Source organism: Drosophila nasuta, chromosome 2L (genome assembly GCF_023558535.2).
Source record: "Drosophila nasuta strain 15112-1781.00 chromosome 2L, ASM2355853v1, whole genome shotgun sequence".
NCBI classification, from domain to species: Eukaryota; Metazoa; Arthropoda; class Insecta; order Diptera; family Drosophilidae; genus Drosophila; species Drosophila nasuta.
Window position 1 is genome coordinate 20,635,980 of NC_083455.1, and position 26,543 is coordinate 20,662,522.

The 26,543-nt window shown below is 40.8% G+C and overlaps 3 protein-coding genes across 5 annotated transcripts; 1 reads left to right on the forward strand and 2 right to left on the reverse strand.

The window, feature by feature from the left end:
- Positions 1 to 444: 444 nt before the first annotated feature.
- On the forward strand, positions 445 to 12,122 carry LOC132797068 (UDP-glycosyltransferase UGT5). Its single transcript, XM_060808529.1, has 4 exons — positions 445 to 725; positions 9,971 to 11,484; positions 11,543 to 11,759; positions 11,822 to 12,122. Exons 2-4 carry the CDS (start codon positions 10,377 to 10,379, stop codon positions 12,120 to 12,122), a joined length of 1,626 nt encoding a protein of 541 aa, XP_060664512.1. The 5' UTR covers positions 445 to 725; positions 9,971 to 10,376.
- Positions 12,123 to 12,153: 31 nt separating this feature from the next.
- On the reverse strand, positions 12,154 to 12,589 carry LOC132797074 (protease inhibitor). Of its 2 annotated transcripts, none has more exons than XM_060808554.1 (2): positions 12,449 to 12,589; positions 12,154 to 12,375 (listed from the first exon to the last, which is right to left on the reverse strand). In XM_060808554.1, the coding sequence occupies exons 1-2, from the start codon at positions 12,540 to 12,542 to the stop codon at positions 12,200 to 12,202; spliced, it is 270 nt and encodes an 89-aa protein (XP_060664537.1). In that variant the 5' UTR covers positions 12,543 to 12,589; the 3' UTR covers positions 12,154 to 12,199. The 2 variants fall into 2 exon arrangements, with proteins under 2 accessions (XP_060664537.1, XP_060664526.1); XM_060808543.1 differs by having other exon boundaries at positions 12,154 to 12,396; positions 12,449 to 12,563.
- Positions 12,590 to 14,157: 1,568 nt separating this feature from the next.
- Positions 14,158 to 25,592, reverse strand: LOC132791203 (cGMP-dependent protein kinase, isozyme 2 forms cD5/T2). Of its 2 annotated transcripts, XM_060800430.1 has the most exons (8): positions 25,341 to 25,592; positions 18,771 to 20,159; positions 18,054 to 18,273; positions 16,423 to 16,659; positions 16,204 to 16,353; positions 15,524 to 16,143; positions 15,274 to 15,463; positions 14,158 to 15,207 (listed from the first exon to the last, which is right to left on the reverse strand). In XM_060800430.1, exons 2-8 carry the CDS (start codon positions 19,900 to 19,902, stop codon positions 15,042 to 15,044), a joined length of 2,715 nt encoding a protein of 904 aa, XP_060656413.1. In that variant the 5' UTR covers positions 19,903 to 20,159; positions 25,341 to 25,592; the 3' UTR covers positions 14,158 to 15,041. The 2 variants fall into 2 exon arrangements, with proteins under 2 accessions (XP_060656413.1, XP_060657215.1); XM_060801232.1 differs by lacking the exon at positions 25,341 to 25,592 and having other exon boundaries at positions 18,771 to 20,161.
- Between the last annotated feature and the right edge of the window lie 951 nt (positions 25,593 to 26,543).

Consider the following 26,543-nt stretch of genomic DNA (forward strand, 5'->3'; position numbering starts at 1 on the left):
CTAATGTTCAAAAAACATTTTGCTGTTGCTTCTCTTGACTTTTTACACAGATTGGTATTTTTTCACATTAAAACTGCTTTTTTGTACTTTAATTACTGCGACTTTTAGGTGACTTTATGCTGGCCTAAAAATATGGTGCATTTTATACCATATTGACCTTCAAATTGTTCTCAGAAATCAATAAAAATTCTATTTTTATTGTGATACTAACTTAATATTAATGGGAAAAACGTTTATAAATCCCACGAACCATATGCCTTTTATGATTATAAACTCATTTTGAGAAGAAACACGCCCCTTTTGCAGCCTCCTTTTTTTCGTTTTAATTAGTTTTGTAATTGAATGAAATGGATAAATTTAGATTGAAAACCAGTTTAGAATATTCGTCATATCTTAGTAATCCATGTGAGACAAATGCTTATTTATCAAAATTTTATTTAAACCCCTTTCATTTATTTTTCCTGGACTTTTCTAGTCTGCAAACTGCATACTTTTTCAACTTAATATATAGTATATTATTTAAGGAAAATTTCACTGACTTTTAAGTAGATTTTCAAGGCGAAATAAGGAAGCAATTTTCAAAACAAAAAAATATGCAAGTACCCAGAAAATGCTGTCACGAAAACTGCAAACTGCACAAAAAGTTGCAAAAGTAAAAGTACAGAAATATTGAAATTATTTCAGGCCTTGAAAGTGGACTGGGCCAAATGCACATTTATAATTAGGTAAATATGCGCTATTACCATTAACAATATTGTAAAGGGATGGGATGGGATGTGTGTGCAAAATGTTAAAGTCAAGGTTAGACGGGTGCATTTTGGGCATTGTTGCAATTCGCATTGCTTGCGAAAAGTATCTAAACACACCATAAACACGTCACGCCCGCGAAAACACACACGCGGAACTCTGGCAATCAAAGTATCAAAAATATCGGCGAAGCATCGTTAAAGTGAGCGACCAAGGACATTGGACAACGACAACGACAGCAACCATAAGTTGCCGCGACCAAAAACCAAAACATTGCTCACGATTTTCACGACGGGCCGTAACTAAAAGGGGTGTACCCTTTACCGTAGTAATTAAACAGGGTTGTCAGGTAGCTGCAGGCAGTCAGGACAGCGAGACAGAGAGACGGACGGACGGACGGACGGACCGAGAGCAGTTCAGCCTAACCCTAAAATGTGATCGCTCTCATTGTGTGCGCCTTGTGGTGGGCGCGACGCACTTTTACTCCTTGCCTACTCGAAGGATACCTGGAAAATTGGCCAAAAGGAGTCGCGAGCAGGGATTAGCAGCAGCAAGCAGCACTTTCTCAGTGTATGCGTGTGTGTGCAAGTGAGTGTGCGTATCTTGCAGATACTGTATCTGTAGCGAAGAGTTTTGTTTTGGCTGTGTGGCGAATTAGCGAAAAGGGTTTAGCGCAAAAGGGTTGTATTTATTTGGCAAAATAATTAGATTGATCCTGGGCTGAGCAGCGACAATTACTGGTCACATTAGCGCTCCTCTTCGAACGCCCCCGCGTCATTTAACTCTTTCGCCTATCCCACTCTCGAACTCTGTCTCTCTCTTTCGCTCCCTCGCTCTTGCTGTTTGTCTCTTAGACTCTGCCATGTTTGTGTGGGTCATAAAATTGAGTCAAGCTGATAAGCGCTGGTAACACAAATGTCGCAAAATCGCGTTGAAACCAAATCTAATAAAATGAGGAAAAAGTGATGAGTGAGCGCGTGAGCGAGAGAGCGAGAGGGGGCAACAACAGCCTACAACAAACACCTTTACGATTTCAGTAACTTTGATTTTAGCCGCCGCGTTTGTCATAAAGTCGCGTCGCTTTCATATTTCGCCGGCTGTTGATTTTCATATTTTCTTAACAGTTTTGTTATTTCCTTTTTTTTTGGTTTTTGCTTTTATTATTTATTATTTTTTCTTGGTTCATTTTTATGTTTTATTTGGTTTTGTGATTTAGCAACATGGCGGCAAATGGCGGCTACGCGTTGTCCAATCAAAAACAAAAGCGACAACGGCAACGAAAACGACGCCGTGATTAATGAATTACCTTTTTCAGCTAGAGAGACAGAGGCCTAATTGATTTCGACTCTTTGGCGAGTCTCATTGAATTTTATGTTATTTTTTTTTTGTTTTTCAATTTGCTCCAAAAGCTGACACCCGTTGTGCGAGAATCGACTGGTGAGCGCTGATCTATTGAACCTGAAGCTGTGTAGCTGTTGCGCTGAAACTGTCTAATTAAAGCGCTATTAATGATATACGCCCACCCATTGATAGGTCACGTTAACGCGTTCAGATTCAGATCTATGTACACATTGTATATATATAGCTGGACCCCGGGGGCATATCACTTACAGGCAACAGCTCCAATCAGCGAGTGCTCACAGTTTAGAAATCCAATCCAAGTGTGTAATTAATAATGCTGAGTTCGAGAGCTGAGTTCAGTTGGTGGAGTTTTCCAGTGAACGCTTGTAAAGTATTCAAATTACGGGGCGACGAAAAGTGTGAAAATGCGTTTTCCAAAATGACATGAGAGACAAGCCAAGTCAGCCATAACATTCACTGATTTATGACTGCAAACATGTGCGACCCACCAGATCCTTTTTTTCGGTTTTCTTTTTTTTTTTGGCGTATCCTTCAGCGCCACTTCACTGCGAGTGTTGTGAGTGTCAAGTACTTTTGACCTTAGCTTAGCTCCTTTTGCTTTGCTCCGATTACATGCTCTTGGTGCTGGTTATTCGGTCATTTGGTATGTTTACAGTGCGGCGCTATCCATAAATTATGTAATGTTCCAGCACAGCAACTCCTCTTGGTAACACGATGCCAAATCCTTTGTCGATAACAATTCTGAAAACTCTTCACTGCACTTTGTTTACAGCGGCAGACTAATTGTCGCAGACTCTGTGACTCTAAGCTGTACTCGTAGATGTTGCTGCTGCAGCTCCTACTGCTTGCCACAAGTGGCTGCCATCAAAGTTCTACTTTTTGTTGGCTACGAAAAATCATTAAGATTTAATTGCAAATGGAACTAAACTTGCACACACTGCACTTGGGTGGCCATTGCATTTGGCACTTCAAGTGCATGTTGCATGCCTCTTTTGCACTTTAACGGCTCTAACTACAAAGTCCAAGTCACTTAGGGCTAATGTCCAGTTCGAGGAATTACTTGCGATTGCATTTAAACAGTAGTTCCCCGTTCGGCTCTCTGATCAAGTGGATTTCCAGTTGATTTCCTACTGAACCGCACTCGGTTGTCATTTGAAGATTGTTTGGTTTCGTTTTGACAACAACAGCACTTGTTCCAAGCACTCGTAGACCTAACAGACACCATGGCTTTGGTTTCGGTTTCAAAAATACTGAAAACATTGGGGACACTTGCAAACTGCACCGCACAAGTGCTGAGAAGTTCCCCTAGGAGATGAACTTGAGTTTGGAAATCTAAGGAATTTTCTTCATAGTAGCTAAAACAGATGAGCCTTCTTTTTTATAAATAAACTAAATACCAAGTAAACATATTCTATCTGAATCGTTAAGCAAATCTTTTTGAAAAGTTCTTTATTTTTATTGTTTATTCGGTTATGTTTACTATTATTCAAAATGGTTCCAAAATATTAATTTTTGCTGTCTTTAAAAGTGAATTGAAAGGTTAAAAAATGTTTGCTAAAAATGGCGTAAAATTTGTAAAGGAATATTCGAATTTAAAGACAACTTTAATTAAATTATACATACAATTAAATTTTCATTTACTATGTATGTTTAGATAACTTAACTTGGAAGACAAATCAAAAATTCTTTAACTCTCTACGCCTATTTAGCAATTGTAATTTTCAGTCATTAAAGATATTTATTCTATTTTCTAAACGAAAGATGTAAACCTTAACATCTCCATCCGCAAAACATCATGTTCAAACCATTATTTCTGGCATATCCTTCAGTTAAAGTACTGATGCAAATCGATGTTCTTCGATGTTGTGTTTAATGTGCAACTAATCGAACTTCGTTAGTTGGTTAACCCAAGATTTGACGCTCAACGCTCAGGTGCTCAGTTGGCAGTCGTCCTCTACACTTGTCCCTATATTATTTCTCTCAGGATAACCTGCTGCTAAATAGTCACAAATAATTATCTGTTTGGCAAATAGCCGGACAGCTTCATTCGACTCGGAAACGAAAGATACAAACTAATAATAATAAGGACATACTTAAGCTAAGGATATCCAATCGCAATTACGGATATCCTTGAGTTACGGATACGCCAGAGGGGGCTCCGAGGTTAGCCCAAGCAGCCAGAATCGCTGGGTTTTTGCCAGCAGCGAGCACAGCGAATCCCGCACACATCGAGAGAGCGAGTGAGATGGAGGGAGGAAGAAACTCTGACGATTCTCCAAGCAGCAAAAACGATCTGAAGTGGAATCTACACGGGACTAATGTTGTGATTAGCATCTGCGTTGACAAACACAGTGAGCGGTCCCAAGGCGAGTGCCATGACCATGGATATGGACACGGTTATGGTGATGCTAGAGGAGATTGCTGTGAGTGTGCTAAGCTGTGCCTCTCCCCACCCAAGATGAATAATTATAGGCGATCTTTATGCTGAGGCCCGGCTCCTTGCTGGGACCGTTAATGGGTGCGCGTACCTTGTGCGCTGACTGTAAGACAGAGAGAGAGAGAGAGAGAGAGAGAGAGAGAGAGAGTGACCGAGGTACAGGGACAGGGTGTTACCTGCGGCGTTTTGGCATTCCGAAAATTCCTGCCTTTCCCTTCAATTGATGCGCTCAGTGAGTCGTCGCATTGTTAGACAAAACGAATTCACGCGTATTCCGCCGAAACTCGCTAATGGTCACAGCGTCCTCCTACTCCTACACCGAGGACTCCCTCCAGTCCAGCAATCATCTTCCTCAAGCTATAATGTTGTCGTTGCTGTTGCTGTTGCTGTTGTCGTTCGACGTGTTCATGTTCGCCTTCACCTTGGCCTCCGCCTGTGTTATTAATGATGGAAATTTGAAAATACAGAAGGTTCAATAATTGCAACATCATTGTGCGCGATGAGCGATGCCTTCGCCGTGTAAGCCAAGAGAGAGAGAGAGAGAACAGAGCAAAGAGAGTGTCTTCTGCACTGGCACTCGCTTGAAAATCAGTGACTTTGTCTCAATAACAATGCTGCAAACAAATTGCCGCCTTGTGTATGCCACTTCTGTTGTTTGCCAGTTGCTGCTAACACGCGTGTCCCTGGCTGCCATTTTGCCAGCTAGTGAGCGAGCGAGAGCGAACGAGTGAGATCGTTTTATTGCCACATTTATGAGCCGTCCCACTTGGCAAAGAGCAGCCATCCACCTCCTTTTTGCCTTGCTTTGCATTGCTCTTGCTCGATCGGCAGCACTGCGTTTATATTGCAGCAATTTCGTATCAATTGAATGTCTTCCACGAATCCACGGCAGCCATAAAACGCGTCGCGTGGAGGAGGAAGGACAACACACAGCCAACTGTACAGATAAAGATACATCTTCAAGCTGCAGCTTTAGCTACAATAACCCTGAGCCAGAGGAACGACTTCTTAGCTCGTTGCCCATTTCTATGCTGTCTGTTTATGCCAATTTTTATGCGCTTCACCTTCACTTTGCCCATGCTCAATCCCATTTACGTACTCAGTTCCATTCTCATGCCCATTTCCATTTCCATTCCCTTTGCCCGTTTATTGGCCTTTTTGTCATTGCAATTCACGTGTAAAACATGCCTCAAGTTTGGCCGTTGCGCGTGCCCTGCGACTCCTTTTCCTTGTCCAGTTTTTACAGTGTTTACATTGCGCACCCATCTTCATCATGCCTCACTCCCTACCTCTTGTCGCTGCTCGCACGCGCCTCTCCGCCTTTTTGGCCATATCAAGTCATGAACGCGTTTATACAAACACAGCTCTGCTGACCCATTGTCGATTCCCTTGAATTGTAGGCACACGAATCAACTTCCTGCCACCTCGACCTTGTCCCTGCAAGGAGAAAAGGGCCTGTCCAATTCAGGGAGCTAGTGAAGCACAAGTGGATAGTGTCAGTAGCACCTTGTGTTGACGCAGGTGAAAGTCAAGATGTACTTGATGGTCGACGTGATTGATAGCGCTTTTCATATCGCTATTGTCAACGAATGCACTTCAAATTTAATGAATGACTGCGAAAAAAAGTTGATATCTGATGATACTATATACTATACTATATGATATGCATGCTTTACGATTATATTCGTGCAGAGGAATTTGTAGGAATTCTGAAATTAACAGTAATTAAATAAATATTAGTTACAATAGAAACAGTATTTTCATTAAAATTTATGAAACCATTGAAATGTCTATAACACTATCAGCGGTTGAAGTGATACAACGTGAAAAATACCTTCCTCGTTTGGAAATTTGAAAAATTATTATTTCAATTACCACTTAATTGTCAATTTAAGTACTTCAGACATTTTAAAGACAATGCTTCAACAGGATCCCCAGATCTTATCGCAGAAATATTTGAAATAATCCGCCAGTTCCCGTGCAGACAACAAGCATATTGATATATGTGAAGTAGTTGTCTGTAAACAGACTTTAAAAGTAGTTTGACAGTTGCATTTGTTAGCTGTAGCTTGTGCTTGATAAGCAATCTACTATCTACACGGATCTATATTGTGGATCCATTATAAGCACCAAGGGCATCGTTGTGATTGGAGACGAAGACATTGTCATTAGCCTGAAACAGGTACAAGTACTTGAAGGCAACTGAGACAGAGGCAAACTCAATTCAAGTAGCGTGTGTAGCTCTTGAGGCTAAGCACGAAAATGCAGCTCCAACTGACTGAGAAAAACTGCAGCCAATCCACTCGACAAATTGTGCAGTTATCTTTTGACACTCTCGGCCACTCAGCAACTGGGCTAACTACCCGTCAGCCATCGATGTTCGGTGATAACAATAGCAAAAAGGCAGGCATGGAAGTAGAAGGAGGCAGAAGGACAATGCAAATTCAGGAACATGCTTTGTGCAGATTTTAATTAGATCACGGCCTGTCTGGTTAGTGGCTCCCCTGCGCTCTGGCCAGCTCCTTTGTCAGTGGGCAGCTGTTTGACTGTTTGCCTGCTGTGCACACATGTTGTCCACGGCATGTCCTGTATGTCCTTTATGGCCTGCTAATCCTGGTCATCGATGTGATTGGGCGTGTGAGTGTTTGGAGCAGTCGAGCAGGCGACAATCAAGGCAAACAGCCAGACAAATGAGCAAACAAATGAGCAGCGTATGTGTCCTTAAACCCAACAAATTGGATCATAACTGCAAAATGTCGAAATCTGCACAAACAGCGCACTAATTAAGTCCTGCTGCGACGACGACGACACATTAAACAGGACGGCAACGATGAGCCCAAAATATCATTAAAACATCTCGATCCAAGCACCCATCAAATGGGCATCCAATAAAACTGAACAAACTGCGAGTGTGTCACTTTTATGACGTCAACGGGCTGCGACAAAAGAAATAGCATTCCCATTATGACTAAGCAAAGGAAACTCCATTTTGTCACAAATTGAAAAAAATCCCGATTGGCAACAGACCTCACGAAATTAACGCCAGTCTAACTAAACCTATTTCTCTTCAACACTTTTAGAGTTCGTGAAATTTTGCAATTTTTGTTGACGTCAGCAAATTGGCTGCTTTATGTTAAGATTTTAAATTCAATAGAAATATAAATTACTAATAACAAAATTGACATAAAACATTGGCAGGAGTGTACAAATATTTTAAATTCATTCGAAATTAATCATAGTGGTTAATTTACCCATAGGGTAGAAGGGTATTATAACTTTGTGCCGGCAGGAAATGTATGTAACAGTTAGAAGGAGGCATCTCCGACCCTATAAAGTATATATATTCTTGATCGGCATCAACAGCCGAGACGATCTAGCCATGTCCGTCTGTCTGTCTGTCCATATAAACACCTAGATCTCAGAGACTACAGGAGATAGAGCTATAATTTCTTTGCGACACAACTTCTTGTGCTTGCACGCAGATCCAGTTTGTTTCAAATTTTTGTCACGCCCACTGCCGCCCCCGCACATTGGTAAAAATCGAATAACAGGCGCAATTTTGAAGCTAGATCTGCGCATTTTTGCATATACAATAATGACTATAGTCTTCGTTATTTTTGCAAATTGGTTGGTTGCGATCAGATAAAAATTGTCGAAGTTTTAAAGAAATTCGTTTATATGAGAAAACACGCCTACTTACTAAGTTGACAATCTGGTATGTTTTGCACTCTGTAGTATATACTGAGTGCAGTACCATATCAATATGGTACAATACATTTTAGTATTTTTTGGTATTTTTGTGGAATATTAATTTAGTATATTTAAAAAATATCGTAATATTTTGCTTTTATTCAAAATGGGCAGCGGGTATCTCACAGTCGAGCACACTCTTTCTTTTTTTTTTGTAAAACTAGAATTTAGGAATTAATCATCTGCTTGTTAGGAAAGTTTTTCGCAAACCACAATTTAAAAGCTGGAAATTCTTTGAATTGAATCAAAAAAATATAAATTATTAATTACATAATTGGCATACAACATTGGCAGGAGTGTACAAATATTTTAAATTCATTCGAAATTAATCATAGTAGTTTTTTTTTGGCAAAACTACAATTTAGGTTTTAAGCATTTGCTTGTTAGAAAGTTTATCGCAAACCACTATTCAAAAGCTGTGAAATTTTTGAAATATATCATTAGTTTCCCAATTATTAATCATACATAACAATATGCGACGTAATTATAAGCGACCTTGATCTGAGGCTCAAGTGCTTCTAATCAATACCATACATTACTTGCCACATGTGTAAATAAAAAAAAAATAATAATAATAAAAACAAGTACATGTATTCTAAATGTTTCTATTTAATTCTCTGATTATAATAACCGAAATCTGAATAAGTGTTTATAAGGGGCGTCAGCATTCCCCATTCGGCGGCAGTCGACACTTGGCAATCAGCAGTCAGCAGCTCTTGCTTAGAGGCAGGCTGCAGCAGCAGCCAGAGTAATTTTTCCCATGGGCAACCTTAACTTATCGAACATGGTGCACTTAAAGTGGCCTGGTCTTGTTCACTTTTAATACAATACAATTTTACACACACACACAGACACTTCTCTTTTTTATCGTGGAAAACACTTAGGAGTGTGCTTAACGGTTGCTTGGTGCTCTTATCGTTTTTTTTTCTATTTGTGTTGTGTGCAGTGTTGTGGCCCAATCGGCGTCACCCTGGGAAGTGGGTCGTTGACAACGCCCACAATCACAACTACACTGTCAACCACCCACACACACACACACCCATTTTTCCCTTGCCGAGGCCGAAAGAGTTGTCATCTATGGTATTGCTTTTGAAATGGTGCCACTTCTTCTAACAGCCCAGCAATCTAGACAGATTCCCTAGCCTTCTCCTTCCCTTTGATTGCAAAGTGCATTTGTCCATTTTGAGGGGCAGCTGTAGATGCATTTTGAGAGCCAATTACAATTATTGTCATTTCAGTTTATCGCTTGAGGTTCAATTAACGCTTACTACTGTCCATTATGCGTCTTGTTTTCGGGGCGTATTTCCAATTCAATTGTGTATTCAATAATCTCAAGGCTTTTGATTTGTTGAGTGTTGTGTAATAATTTGAAACAATTTGTTACCAGAGGGGCAATCAATTGAGCTACGACATGTGTAGTGTTTAGAAGTTTATAAAGAGTTTTTGAAAGCACTGAGATTATTTTTGGAAACATTTGTATTTTACACAACCAAATTTCTATATTTTAAAAGTATAAACCTATTTATATTTTTATCTCGAGTTAGATATTATATTTATGTTTTGAGAATGAATCATGAGCATATTCATATTCATATATTATATTCGCTTCAAAATTGAATTAAAACAAATAATCATTTTTCTTTGCACATTTGAAATGCTAACGTTTCTTTGCAGCGCCATCTACATTCCAAGAAAGACTAGCTGCTGAAAATTGCGCCTGAGCGTATGCTATGAAATAAATAAAATTATTATAATAGTGAGTCACACAACCACTTTAAAGCGTATGCCAGCGTTGCCATCTGTTGTCAACTTAGCACTAGAAAGTGTGCAATACATTACAATTGCCCGATCGATTGCACGCTTGGAGTTGCCATATGTAATGCAGAAGTACTTGACAGCTGATGCAGTTGTAATTTAATCACCGCCGATAGAGAACTGGGTGCTGGGCAACAGAGCAAACACTCAAAACAATCCAATTAATAATCAAACCAAATACGCTTATCAAGCGAGGCGTGTTAAATCAACATGGCATCGATGACAATGTACGGCGAGTTCACATTCAACCGCGAACTGCGAAACAATGACGACGCAATATTATCAACAGGCGAGAATAATTGTTCTTGGCCTCTGTTTAACAACGTTAATTGGCGACACCAGCGCGGGAAATATTCTGGCAGTGTTCCCTCACTTTGGCTTCAGTCACTTCAAGGTGGTGCAGCCGCTGCTCAGTGAATTGGCTCAACGTGGACATCACGTCACCGTCATATCGTATGTAAAGAATCCACTTGCTGCGCAATTGCCAAACTACGAGCAGTTGCTGACTAGCGATGCGGACGAGGATCAGGCGAGCACCACCATCAATGTGGTGCCACTCACAGAGCACACACCAACTCGATCATTGCCCGTGCTGCTCAAGGAATACTACGATCTGTTTAGCGAGGGACAAACCACCTGTGGTCGTCTCTATGCCAGTGGACATGTGGCGACAGTGTTGGAACGACACAAGGAGCAACCCTATGACTTACTGCTCACCGAATACTTCAGCAACGATTGTCAGCTGGCGCTAGCCAAGCTCATGCAGCTACCCATCATTGGCGTGAGCACGTGCGCCTTGATGCCGTACTTCTACGATCGCATCGATCTGCCCGATAATCCCGCCTATGTGCAGTCCGAATTTGTAGGCTTTGCACAGCCTTTGCTTTGGCATGAACGACTGCTTAACTTTGTGCAGGCCAAGCTGCTGAAGCTGCTCTACAAGCTGCACACAAATCGTGCAGATCAAAAGCTGATTAAGCAACATTTGGGCATAGACATCGATGTGGATGAAGTGGCACGTGACCAAACCGCATTTATACTTGTTAATCAGCACTATTCACACATGGGCAGTAGACCAGTGACGCCACAATTGATCGAAGTGGGAGGCATGCACATTACCAGTGATGCAAAGAAACAGCTGCCCCAAGAATTGGAACAGTTCCTGCAGCGATCACCACAGGGTGTTATCTTCATCAGTTGGGGATCGATGGTGCGTGCCTCGAGCATCGATGCAGACAAGTTGCAGGCCATGCTGCAAGTGCTGTCGCAGCAGCCACTGAATGTCATCTGGAAATGGGAGACGGATGAGCATCCCCAAGTGGATGCCAACAAGTTTCTATTCGTCAAGTGGGCACCACAACTGGCGCTGCTTTGTAAGTATTAAATAAATATTCTGTATGAAAAGCTCAGCTAATCTACATCTCTTTTCAGGTCAACCACGTGTCAAGCTGTTCTGGGCCCACGCCGGATTGCTGGGCATGACCGAGGCGCTGCACTGCGGTAAGCCTTTGCTGATGACGCCCATCTATGGCGATCAGTTTCTCAACGCATATGCCGCACAACAGCGCGGCGTAGGTCTCAAGCTGGATTATGAACAGATCAATGTGACCACACTGCAGGAAACACTACAGGAACTCAGCCATGCTAAGTAAATCTTACTTCTTTTTTCTATAATTATTACCCAACTAATCTTGTCTTGAATTGTTGCAGCTATGCTGTGAGTGCTGAGAAGCTGTCGCAGGTCTTCAATGGACGCCAGCGCACGCCTTTAGAATCGGCCATTTGGAGTGTGGAGCATGTGTTGCAACATGGTCTCTTTGCCACCAAGCTGCTGCAATCGCCGGGTATTGAGCTCAACTGGTTCATCTATCATTCACTGGATAGCATAGCAATCCTACTTGTCTTAGTCCTGCTCATCATCGCCAGCTGGCGTGCGCTTTTCCCGGCACAAAGCAAACGCCAGTCAAAAGCGCAGACGCAACAACGAGCAGGCAAAAAGTCCAGGAAATAAGCAAACTAAAGAAACGAAAGCAACGTCAATAGTTAGTTGGTCAAGAAAATATAGAGTTAGCATTTATTAAGTTTAGTCTAGTAGCGTCCACGCTGCATGCAGTCCCGTCGACACTCTTCGTAGGTCAGGAAATTGTTGTCCGTGGATGCGCAACCCGTGTAGTAGAAGCTCTCGCAGTTATCCGTCTCCTTGTTATAAGCGTAGCGCAGCTGTCGACCCCGGCACAAGCCCGGCGCCTTTGGCTGTTTGCAAGCTAAACCGATTAGATTAGATTCTAATATCAGTTATTGATTCCGTCTATCTAAACTTGTAATCTTTAAACTTACCAACCTGCTGCTGTGTTAGATTTTCGAGACGTAGCCCTAAGCTGACGTCTATGCTCAGCGCCAGAAGTAACCACAGCACACTCCAGCTAATCATGATGCATTAAAAAATAGAGCTCTCTTATTGATTTGACACAATTTGCTTAAACAAAATCACTCTGATTAGTACTATAAGTATTTTTTATATTTATAATTTCGACAACATGCAGTTGCGTCTTGACTTGTCACACAGAGTGTTCTCTATAAAGTGAACCGAAGCATGTGACAGTTCTTTCTCAGCTTTCTCTGATTTTCTCGTATTTGCTGTTGAAGTCTCGTTGCGCACGTAGCTGAGTTTTGTTCTTAAGTCTATTTTGAATTTAGCAATTTCGTTTCTTTCGTTTATTTTGATTTCATTTAATTCGGCTTGTTCTTTTGCATTCGAATTGCAATGCTCATTGAGTCAAAACGTGTGTTTTGGCCAAGTTTACAGCTCGAGTGCCTCAATGCAGGAAGCTCATCGTTGAGCTGCCGTCAAACACACTAGACATTAAAATACTCTTTCAAAAGCTCCAATATGACATGTAAATGTGATTTTATTCTAAATAAATACTTTTATTTTGTAAAGTACTAATTGTCAATGGTATTCTCTTAAAAATATTGTAATCTCATGGATTGGCGGTTACACTCTTAGGATCATGTTATGTAATTGGGTTGTACTCATCGAGACGCGTCATTTGACATACGGCATGTCGAGATCGGTCAAGTATTGACTGAGCTATGCTTAAATAATGATAACGCAACAACAACACTTGTTTGGCCAATTCGTTGCTCTTCTTCTTCTGGTTGTTGTTGTTGTAAATCAGTTTGAGCTGCAGCGGACCTCAAATTTCTTAATTTCTGCCAAACGATGTACCAGGCGAACAGAATTAACAGTAGGGGTATTTTTCCATAGAGCGCCCAAGTAAAATGTAAGCGCCAAGCACATACATATGTACATACACAAGCACACATGGCGTCAGTACAGAGAGCGCCATTGGAAGAGCTCGCATGACAGCTGTTTAACATCGCAAAGAGAGCACCAAGCAGAGAGCAGCTGCTTTGCAAAGCACAGAGCGAACAACAGTGAGAGTAAGAGAGCTGGCACACGTGCGCAATGCACTGCAGTTTTGTTGTGATCGGTAGTCACCCATGTGCTAGAGTGGGTGGCGTGATATTCAGACTGTAAATGCAAGTCACTGCATGCTGTGGGTGCAAGCGGGAGAGCTGCTTTCTTTTTTTTATGTTTGCCTGGTATCTCGGGTCGTTTCAATGCTTTGCAGCCCAGACAATTTGAGCTCCGGCATTTATCGTGTGACGTCATTAGCCCTTGACTTGATTGTTTGATTGTGTGCAGACTGCATTTCGCTTATCTTTGCGTTTGTGTATTTAGCGTGCTTATCGTTGCGCATGCGCGCAATTTGCATTGAAATTAAATAATTGTTTTGGTTTTTTCTTTGCGTGAAATTTACATTTAAATGAAGAGTAATAAAAGGGCAGTTTATATAAAAATTGTTGCTTTTAAATGTGTTGTTTAAATGATTGTTATTTGCATTAGAATAATGCTGTTTAATTTTATTATTTTATTGAGTTTTCACTGTCGGGAATTTTTGTTTTTAGTAAATGCGTTAATTATTTTATTTTGGTGTTTTTCTTCGGCTGTTTAGTGCTTTAAATTTGCACACGAATTTAAAATAAAAAACGTTTTATTCAAAGCGCATAAATTTGTTATTTATTTAATTTCTAGCTCATTTTACTTAAATTAGACAATTAAAAAGGCGATTTATATTCATTTACATATAGATATACATAGATATAGAAAACGATGGCTAATGCTAATGACATATGGGGGATAACTGCAGTAGATCCACATTAACATCATGACAGTTTCAAAAAACAATTGGCGGTAAGGGAAAAGAAATGTTATGAGCATGAGGGTCTGGTCATAAATTGCATAAAAATCAGCTTACAGACTATAAGGCAACCCGATTTGTGTATGTATGTATGTACGTGTGTTGATGTGTGTGTGATTGTGTGCGTGTTTATGTGTGTGTGATTTGCACTTGGTACATTAACAATTATTAATTGTAATTTTACATAGTTTGGAAAACAATTTACATAATGGAACAGAACAGAGCTGCGACCGACGGCTTTGCCTCATTGCCGACGAACGAACCTACTTACAATTTATATCAATTTCCAATCAACTAGACAGAATTTCTCATCAATCATTACATGTAATAATAATAAAATAATAATTATAATAGTTATAGTTATAGGTTTTTGTTTCTCTTCTGTTATAGTTACAGTTGTATAAAACATAAACATAAACTCGTTAATAAATTCTTAGTGTTGCACATGTTTTCATCATGATGATCAGATCTGAGACAATGAGCTGCATGCTGAGCTGTTGAGCTGTTCTGGGCAATGCGATTGTTTCACCTGCCCCTCCTTTCTTGACTATTGCTTTGGCGTACAGAATGGCGTCCTAATTTCCGGAATCCATCTATGCCATTCATTCCAGGTGCGATGCTAGAGAGCAGTGTCATATCCATAAGTTTGCCATAAGTCTTAAACACTAAAAATCTTTATCCCAGCCGCTGACATCATCTGGTGGAGGTCCCTCTGGATCTGGTGGATAATCATCAAAGTTTGTCGTATCCACAACGCTCTTCACCGTCGGCTTTATTGGTGGCTCCAACGTGCGATTCTGCAGCGCCCACCAATAGAAGCCATCGAACCACCTGATTGAGCAAACAAATAAGTATATTAAAGAATTGTTAATCAATTTAATAAATTCGTTGACTCACTTGTGCTTCTGTATCTCGCTAATGCCGCCACGTTGGTAGCCCAAACGCTCGGCGGGATTATCGCGACAGAGTTTCTTGATCAGATTGCTGGCATTGCGTGTTATGTTACGGGGAAATTCGATGGCATCGATGCCCTTAAGTATTATGTTATAGGTACGCATGGGATCCGAGCCCGTAAATGGAGGAGTGCCTGCAACAAAAGGACTTAAATAGTTTTCCTTTCAAGCTTTAGTTATTGCTTTTGCCATACCTGTGAGCAACTCAAACATGAGCACACCCAAAGACCAATAGTCGGCACTTATGTCATGGCCACGATTCAATATCACCTCGGGTGCCACATATTCGGGCGTGCCGCAGAATGTCCACGTCTTGCGGCCCGACTGCAGCTTCTTGGCAAAACCAAAGTCCACCAGCTTCACATAGCCCTTCTCGTCCAGCAGCAGATTCTCTGGCTTCAAGTCCCTGTAGATAATGTTGCGCGAATGCAGATAGTCAAAGGCCTCGACCACGCACGCCGTGTAGAACCGCGTGGTGGCATCATCAAAGTTGCCCTTGTCCCGCAGTATGGTCCAGAGCTCACCGCCCAGGCAGCTCTCCATCAGCATGTACAGATACTTCTTGTCCTTGAACGTCTTGAAGAGCTTCACAATGAACTGGCAATTGGCCTCGCCCATGATTTCCTTCTCGGACATGATGTGCTGCTGCTGACGTGTCTCCACAATCTGTGACTTCTTCATCTGCTTGAGCGCAAACGAACGAGAGCTATCGCCATTGGTTTGCACCAGCTCGACTCGTCCAAATCCGCCCACACCGAGTGTGGCAATCACGCGCAGATCCGTCAAATTAATGTCCCGGAACTCCTCATTGATTCTACAAATAATTACATTGGAATTAGTTTTAATTTTTACTTTTAATGTGATAGCTACTCACTTTCTGCGCTCCATGGCACCTTCATCGTCGTAACGATGCTTGATCTCATCCAGACTCGAGATCAGTTGATTGAAAGTCTCGCGATCGATGACCAAACAACTGACGCCATCCGGCGACTCACAAATGATGTTTGCAGTACGCAGATCATCACTGGAAATGATAAAGAATTAAGATTAATTAATTTACGATTTATTGAAGATCAAAATCATTTCAACTCACCCTTGCAACGCCTTCTCGCCGAAGAAGTCGCCCTTGCCGAGCATGCGAATGAACTTCTCTTCCTGTGTGTCTTGTTGCTTGATCGTCACACGCACTTTACCCTTTGAGATGATGAAGAAGGTGTCGCCTCGTGCTCCCTGGCGCACAATGTAGTCGCCGCGCTGATAGTGCGTCTCCTCCAGCACATCGGAGATTTTGATAAGCGTATCCTCCGGCAAGTCCTTGAATATGGGCACACTACAAGTACAAAAGGCAGCATACAGAATAAATGTGTTATTAAAAGGTTTACTTTGTTCATGTAGTATATTGTTCATATTTTGACTGAATGAATGTTTGTCTGACTAGAATTTCATTCCACTTTTTTTAATTGGTTTAAGCTCTAATATTCTTCAGAAGCTTAAATTACGAAAGAAAACTAATCTAATGATAAAGTGTATTGCGTGCATTAGATAGATTCCTAATGAAATTACAGAGTGCATTTAAGATTACTTTGGAAGGCAATTGAATAGAAGCCGAATTTATTTCTTTTCTGATATCTTCAAAAATCACTTCATTAATGAATTTTTTGTCTAATAAAAATATCCATTAGCTCTAGTGACGTCATTAAAAAGTGAGCACTGTAAATCTGTTGTCAAGCCTTTAAAAGTAAATGCATTTGGATGACTGTAAAGATGTGTATTTTCCGAGAAGACGATCGGCTTTTATTGCATAGGTAATTTACGATGTTTCCACTTAAAGCTTAGACCAAGCATCATTGATCGCTGTCCGGAAAAGCAACCACATCAACTCCTGCTCTGGTACTCATCTCGAGCTCTCAATCATTATGCACTTTCATTTTCATTTGGTGTAATGCATTTGTGTTTTATTTATTTTTTTTGTTTTGCACAATTTTATGCTTGAAATAATGTCGATTGGGGTTGCGGTAATGATAGTCATAAAACGTTGTAAAATTGGCGGTAGATGGAGGGACTATCAAAATAGTTTTAGAGGCGCTGAAGCTGGTGCAACACCGAACACCAAACACAAAACATCAAAAGCCGGCTTCTTCCCTGTATGCGTTCAATTAAATGCGATTAATTTGTCGGTCACTCACGGCGCCAGCTGAAACTCAACTTATTGCAACTTGATGTTGCGGTGTGTGGTATAAACTGGTTGTGCATTTTGATGGAAAGAAAGAAAATTTCTATGCGTTCGTTGGCCGCGCGCAAATCGATCGGGTAGCAACTACTTGTCTACTTGCCACAGCAGTCTCTGTGTCTGTCCATCATGGCACGTCATCGCGCCGTATATGAAAGACGCCCATGACCATGACGACTACAAGTTCCATTTGGTCTGAGGCTGTCTGCCCATTTGATGGTGAAAGTTGTGTGCCACAAAAAAAAATAATACAACACAAAAAACAAAAAAAAAAAACAGCAACAACTATGAAAAAAGCCAAATCAAATCAAGTCAAATCAAGTTGAAAAAATCCTTAACAACATACGTAAAAAGTGGGCAGCTGCAGCAAGCTCATAAAATGCTGCGGAATTGATATAATTAAGTGCAAAATTGCAACGAAATTATACTCATTAGTTGACCAAATAGGAAATCCAAATACCTTAAACATTAATCATTAATTCATTGCCCCTTACCTCTTGAGGAAGTCCGTGTACTCGGCCTGGCGTATGAGTCCAGTTCGCATCATGATTGTCTGGAAGCATTGACGCTCAATTGCCCACAGATTGCATTCTGTGATCGCTGTGATTGTCGCCGTGCGCTGGCAATTGTAGAGTATCGCCAATTCACCGAGCACCTTCGCCCCCGACAACGTCGATAGATATTTGCCCTCGCGCGAGACCTCGACGCGTCCATCTGCAATGAGAGAGATTGAGGAGAATTGATTGAGTATTAAATTGAAATTGAATGCGGCGGCAATCGAAAGGCTAGAACAAACAAACAAACAAACGCTTTATCAATTAAGGAGAACCAACTGCATGCAATACGATCAACTTAATAGAACCAAACGATTCTTTGACAAGGCATGAAAATCGTGCATCGTTGTAGTTCACATTGTCAGTGCTGGTTGATAAGATTGACAGCTGGCTGATCGATCGACAGGCAACTAATTGTGTACGCAGATCGAAGATTGATCAGCGATACATCAAAACAACAGTTCGATGATGGATTTTGATTACAATTGAGCAGAGATGATTGATCTTCAGTATGTAGCTTTTTCATAGCTATAAAATTGTTTACTATCTATGAATTCTTTTTACGGGAATGCTTTTTCCTACAAGAATTCCTACACACGTTTTCTCACACGAATTCCTATACAATTTCTTCTACACACTTTTTGCTGATATTCTTACCACTGTTGCCTTCCTGCTGCTGTTCCTCCTCCTCCTCCTGAGTGGCAGATTTCTCCTTGAGATTTCCGGTGCGTCGCCGCCTTGCATATGTGTGCACGGGCACAATAAGGCGTGGTCGTGGTATGCAGAAACCTTCGCCATTGAGATCCTTTGAGCTGCCATTGCTGCTGACAGCGGGCGACACTTGTTGCGGCTGTTGCTCCTCGAGTTTCAGACCCTGCAACGCCTGCTCCAGACTGTGACGCCGCACTGTGGGCGGCGTTGGCGCCTCGTTGCGCATCGGCGCTCGACAAAATGAGCTGGAGTGATGTGGCAATCGAATGGTGGCATAACGCTGCACGCTCGTCTGTGATCGACTCAAAGGCTTCGCTGAGCGAGGCTTGATGGGTGGCGCTGGTGGCGGTTCTGTGGGTGGCGGCATCAGACGTTGGGGCTGCTGACAGATGACACGATCCTCGGCGGCCGAGGAGAATGTGGAGTAGGCGGAGGAACTGTTGCTGCCTGACTTACTGGGCGAGGCGGGTTTGGCTTTGGGTGCACGCAACGTCACATAGCTGGGCGGGGCATGCTGTTGCAACATGGTCTGAGAGCGACGCAACGAGGGCGGCTTCACGGACACCTGTTGGCGTGGGCGTGGCACACGCGGACGTTCCGTCGGATCGAGCACATAATGATTGACAGCTGCTGCTGACGGCGCTGCTGTTGTGTTCGACTTGAGATGCTCCTGTTGCTGCTGCTCTTCTAACTCCTCTTGCTGCTCATCCACCCAGCCATTGTGTAACTGCTGCTTGTGATGCTGCAACGCCGAGGGTCGATAGCCGTTCAGCTCCTTGATGGTCTTCACAATGCGCTGATCCTTCGACTCCAGCTGACGTATGTTCTCCAGCGTCATCTGGTATTTGCTGAGTGCCGAGATGCCATCCAGGAGAAAGCTGCTGCCCGCACTGCTCGCCTGTCGACTGAGCCTGACTGTTTGCGGGGGCGTTGGAGTGGGCGTGACGGCTGGCGGGGATTGATGGTGCTGATGATGGGCCTGCAGCCAGTTGGCCTCGTAGAGGGCGCCCATGGTGCTGCTGGTGTCCAGCGAGAGACTCGCATCGACGGCTTTGCCCGGATAATGTTTAATTTTCATTGCAGTTGTTTGGGGTTTTTTTTGTTTTTTGTTGCTGCTTTGCTGTCGGATTTCGTTTTTGGCCAGCAGATTTCACTGGCCGTTGACAACACGTTGCTGTGATTTGTGTTTTGTTGCGACTTGGACTTTATTCATTTGTTGGTGTTGTTGTTGTTGTTATTGATATTGTCTTTTGCATAACCCTGCGATGAAATTCGCGCTTGGAATTTTGACGAGTCACACAGCTGTCAGGGAGTGAGGGAAGCCGCGGCCAATACCTAATTGTATATTTGGTTTTCTATTATTTAGATTGCTAAACCAATTTGTTGTTACTGTTGTTGTTGCTGTTGATGTGGTAAACTTTCGAAGCTTGTCGGTTGCCTCACGTCGCGTCGCACATTGTTTATAGACAGTTTCAGTTGTTGTCTGTTTGTAAAAACCTCGAACCCGATGACGAACTCCGAGTAACAAGCTAAACCCAAACTTAAACTTAAAACAAAACGCAGCCAACTGTTTAAATATTTGGCAGGCACTGTATTTACCTTCTCTCTCTCTCTCTATCTCAATATTTCTCTACTCTCAGTTCTCTGTGTGTTGTTAACAAAACAAAAGCCTAATGAATTAATAGCAATTAGTTTGTCGAGTGCGAATTATTTTGTTGCAATTTGAATGGGCGTGTGAATGAATGAATCGTGCTCAACGAGTGCACGCGTTTCAATCAACTGAAAAGCACTCAAAACTGTGTAAAAGAGGGAGCAATAAAAAATGAGAGAGGCAAGTTTGAATGACGTATGTCATAGCTTGACCTGGCTAATAATTATTAGGCAAACAGCTGATCGCAAAAGTGGAGCATGACTGTTCGGCGATCACTCAGTGATCGTTGTTTGTTTGTTTGTCTGTCGACAACATTGAGTCATACACTGAGAGCTAATTATAGAGCTACAGCTAGGGTTAGGCAAAAGACATCGTTGGATGACAGATCTTCAGTTCAATGATTGAAGCGTGACTGATCAGTTGACTCGATCATCAGACAGTATCTGCAGTTTCATTGTCTGTCAAGTGTTTGCTAACGATTATCGTTAATTCATGTTCATTTATGATGATCAAATGAAGATCAATCGATTGCAAATTCAAACAATTTATCATACTTCAGTTGAGTTTATAAACAATTAAAAGTTTAAGAATTAAGAGAGATTGAATATGAAACAATGCACTAAAAATAAGGAACTTGACATTTCATTCATGATTTCATCAAAAATATCAAAGTTTAATATGCAAAAAGATGCAAATTTATAAGATCAAGTTGAAAGCATTAAGTATTGAGCTTAGCTCTAAACAATCACTTAATAGTACGATCTATTTGTAGATTATTCAATAATTGTAGACAATGAAAATGAAAACGGCGTCAAACTGAATGAAAACAATAAACAATTGTGCGAAAAGTAGGCCGTAAATACGCAAAGTAATTGCTCCTCAAATAAGCAAAACAACAAAATCAGACAGTAAAGCATTTATGGATTGTTAACATCCGAGTTAATCGACTTTTAAATAAACTAATAGTTTTAATAGCTTAATCACTGTAGAAGCGAAATATCACAGTAAAGGGAAATGGCAACTCTCAAGAAAATCTAGTCTCAAATTTGTTGTGTTTTGTTTGGTAACAATAAACAAATGAGACAATCAAGTTGAATAAACAACCTCGAGCGTCAACACTTCGAGTCCATTCGCACCGATCAGTAAATAGCGATGATTATTGTTTGACTATTTGCGTAACATGTCCCAAAATAAATTTTGAGTGTGAGAATGGAATGGAAACACTACTTGAAACTCGGTCTGCTTATCAATGAGGTTCGGGTTCGGCAGAGGTTCCAGTTTTGCCTCTAAACTGATAACGATTGACTGGCAATCTTTAACAGCTGCCGATGCTGACAATTTCCCACTCTATGAAATCAAATGGAAAAGTTCGTGTAGCTCACAAGACAAGACAAGGGAAAATAACAAGTTAGCAAATTGAAAGGCGCCGCCGACAAACGAGGTGCAGAGTTCAAAAAGTTGTGTTTTTTTCTTATTTAATGATTTTTTTGGCGGCCTCTGTACGGCTTCAATTCAATGCGGAAATCCGTCATGCAAAGTTGAACAACATCAAAAGAATCAACAAAAAACCAGAGAGGAAACTGCAAAGATCAATTGAACGAAGTCTCAATGCGCTTACTCGATTGCAAGTCGGTTGAAAGTGAAGTGAGTTTTGTTAGAAAGTATTTAAAATCAAGTGAGTTTTGTTTGATAAATGAGTTTCAATTAATAACATATCTATAAAAAGTTTCTTTTAGAATCAAACCATTTGAACTTGCCGAGTTCCCTTTCTCTGTAGTGTATTCGAGCTTGTCCGCTGCAGCTGGTCAAAAGATTTTGCAATGCTGAGCGTGTTGTCTTTAATGGAACTGCTGGGCAAGGTCAACAAGTTCGCTCTCGAACTCGACTCTTAACTCAACTCACCGCGGCTTGGCTTGGCTTGGCGTTGATTTGAATACAATCGCATTGAGACAAGAATTTGCAAAAGCCGTTTCGACTTTTAGGTTTAACCATTTGGCTTTTAGAGCCCGCGACTCTTGCCATGGCTATTTATAAATGTAACGGTGTCTCTCGACACCCAGCCACAGTCACAGCCGTAACTCTGCGACCAGCCTCAATTAAAACTGGAGTTAGTCACAGGCAGTTGGCTTATGTGCCAAGGGCAAGAGATACTCACACTCGCATTATAATTTGTTCACTTTGCATGACATACAACACCATTTATTTCTCTTGCTGCCGCTTCTTATATTATGTACAATATACATTTCCATCTCTGTCTCTATCTATCTCTATCTCATTCAGGGCCTGTCACTGTCTGACATTAAAAATTCCATTGACTTAGTCACTTTTTTATTTATTTTTTAACCTGACCGCGTTTCATTTGCTGTTGTTGTTGTTGTTGTCTCGTCAAATTATAATAATAAATATTTATAGTTTCTTCTTTTTTGCTTTTTGTTGACGGCTATGCTAATAAAGAAAGTTTAGATTGATTGACGTGTTTAGGATCTATAGACGCGATATCTTGCATATACTTTAGATTGTAGTCAAACCAGAACTAAAACTAAACACATGAGCTCATTAGCAACAACATTGTGAATCAAATTTGCAAATGTGAACAATGAATAGGGAGATTGAATCTTACAAACGGGTATTCAACATTCGGCATCATCAAGCAAACCCGATCGTATCTTAGATAATGTTTATAATTTGTAATAGTTCCCCCTTAAAGCTCTCAAGACTGATTTTATTAGTGTCATTCGCCAACAAAAAACCTGATACAATTTCAGATAATATATTATATGCATGATCATATAACTTGAGGTGCGTTTACTGCCAATGAACAATCGAATTGTTTGCCTGTTCCCGTTTTCACTTTCGCGCAAGTATCTCGCTAATTGAAAACACACTTGACATTGAAGCTCGTGATTTCCATTTTGCAAGAGCAATTAAATGCAATTTCTATATGCAATCTTAATGAAACTTTATGCAATCGCAAAGCAATTGAAATTGTCTGATTTTACATATAGGTTTGGAATCAATTCGGTTGTAAATTGAATTCCTTACTTATATGAAACCTTTGTCATTTGAGTTTTTTAAGAAGGGTATAAAAATGTTAGCTGAAACTCGACTACAGACAATATTTGATTACTTGCGAATTAGTAATATAAAATTCCCTTAATAACTGATAAGCTTGCGGATTTTTTTCAGGTAATTCCCAAGTACAAGTCTGTTAATTAACACCTATCCAATTTAACTTAAACCCCAAAACCCGACTCGTATTACGATTTGTAATTTCCATAAACTCATTTTCAATTTTGCTGCAAGTTAAATTGACTGTCCATTTCCAAATGATCAAAGCTCATTTTCCCAATACAATTTAGTATTTACGAAGTGCCCGATCAACCTGTTCGTGGCTTGAGGCATTCAAAATGTTACTTAATCATGCGATAGAAAAGCAGAAAAACTTGGCTCATTTGGCATGTCACAGTTCAGAAAGCTTAATGATGGTGCTTAAGGAGGGGGAACTCGTATGTGGCTTGATGGCCTCATGCCTGAAGACTGACTGGCTACTGGAAAAGTGAGAGTGCCCCCGGCGACCCCGTAGAGACCGGATTTCTAGCCCCCAACATCAGCTGTTAAACGATCACTTGGGACAAATGAGCTGCGGATGAAGTAAAGTGAACTGAAGAAGTCAAATGGGAACAAAATGCGCAACATTAACACACTTTGTTATTGTTTTTGTTTTTATTTGCTTTTTTCTGTCGTGTTTTGTTTTTTTTTTTTGGAATTCCTGTATCTTGAGCTTTGATTGTCTTTGACTTTCGCACGATTTCTAGATTTCTAATTTAATGTTGCTTGGCATTAATGCTGCTCTTGATAGTCGTATTTCTTTTGCTCTCAATATGAAATGCTGCCCACGTTTTCCGCATTTTGAAATGCAAAGACCTTTCTGTGAAATTGTCTCATTTCTTTACCAGATTCTTACTGATTTGTTTCTCAACACTCTTGGTGAATTCTTGCACGATTTCAAAACTGTAATCAGTGCTGACAGTACTCGGTACATTCATTATCTGTTATATCTCGCATTATTCATTATATTTTCTACATACACACATTTCTGTAGAGTTACGTTACGGGTTTTTTTTTTGTGGGTTGTCGACTCGACATTTGGCATTTTTGTTTAGACCTTTATTCGAGTATTTTATTAGTATTTTTTGTCTACACTTTTTTTCGGACCAATGACCGACAAAATGCGCGAAATACAAGGCAAACGAGGGAAGGGGCGAAAGAGAAGCTGCAACAACTGTGTGGAAAACCACAAACCGGAATTCTACAAGTGATCTTTTCGTTCAATCGACACAACACAACTACAACCACAACAAAAACAGCAAGCAAATGTACTGTAACTTTGTTCGATTCCCGTTCCGTCTCACACTCTTCGCCACGCCCACAGCAAGCTGATGGTGGGCAGGAGTTCGGTTCGTTGTGGTTCGGTTTAGTTTGATGTAGTTTGGTTTTAAATGCGAGTACAAAATGCACTTTCACTTTTGTTTCTTCGACTGTTTTTGGTTTTTGTTTCTTTTCAAGAATTCTTCGAGCCAACAACAATTCGAGGAAACCGCATTGCTTGTTGTTTTCCACATCATTTCTGGTTTATAGCCGGGTTTCGATTTGGTTTTGTAAACACACATGGGAATTATAAGCGTTGAGCAAAACGGAGGAATATGAAGAGAGGTGCGAGAGCGAGACACGAATAAGTTTATTTTGTTTATGTAATTCTCGTGTTGAAAATAGCGCAAAAAGCACTGTAATTAAAGACCACAACCACAACAACAACAACAAGCCGTTTGGGTATTTAACACAAGTATTTATTTCTATTCTTTTACTTTTGCCTTCTTGGCTGCTACAAGTTGTTGTTGTAATATTCCACGCGCGACGAAGCGTGTACAACACACATTAAAACACACATGCACATACACAGTATGCAAAAAGTGCAGCCGAAACGAAACAAACACGAATCACCAGAGCTCACGACTCACGTTGAACCGAACCGCAGACGATTGTTGTTTGTTTGTTACAATTGTTATTGTAATATGCAGGCAAAGCGCGCATGCGCCTCTCACGTCCACTCGCTACGCTGCCTGCTTAACGAATGATTTTGCTGTTATGACTCAAACAGCCTCTGAGCACCAGAAACCAAGAGAGCCAACGAGTGTTGACGTGCTATCTATTTATGTGAGAGCGTCAGCTTGGGATGCGATACAGAGAGAGAGATCAGCACAGCTGAGCGCCAAATGCGATATGTGTGTTCGTTTTGTGGGGGGTGAGAGAGGGTTCTGGACAACAACAGCAAAAACGTGTGCCCACACACACACACGTGTAGGCATTCAGGTAAAGCGTAAACGAAAACAAGTGAGTTAAGAAGACAAGACAAGGTCGACTTGTCGATCAGCTACGCGACTGTAAAATAATGTATCAAGCAACCGTTTCGAAATTCGGAATTGTGTCAAGTGTAATGATCATGTATTACATGTAAAATTAAATTTTAACATACTACACTTGTAATACAAATTTATACAAATTCGTTTAGGGGAATAAGGGGGAATTACTTTTAATGGATGACATTTAAATTTTTAATTTATGCTCACTGATATTTTACTGAACTCATTATCAAAGAAAGATTGTTCCCGTAGTTAATAAATTATATTTCAATTACGAACATAGTACTATTGTAAATAGTTTAATGTTTTACATATAGTATTATACCGAACTTTTCACTTGTTTGCTGTTGGACACACGCAGACTAGCTTTGTTATTAAATATTTATAAGTGTTTACCAATCATTTGGTATTATTAGTGATGCTATAACGGAGACAGCCATAAATACAAACACGTCGGCCTTTATTGTAATCAGTACCATTTCATTTCAATAAGCGAATTCCTTATCAAAACGTTTAACGTACGTACGTAAGTGAGTATAGGCTACACGTACTTTACTTATCACAAGTTTATAAGTCTCACATGTCATAGTTGGTCATGAGTACTAGTCGCTGGGTTATCATATTCATTCATATTCATTGAGTGAAGGG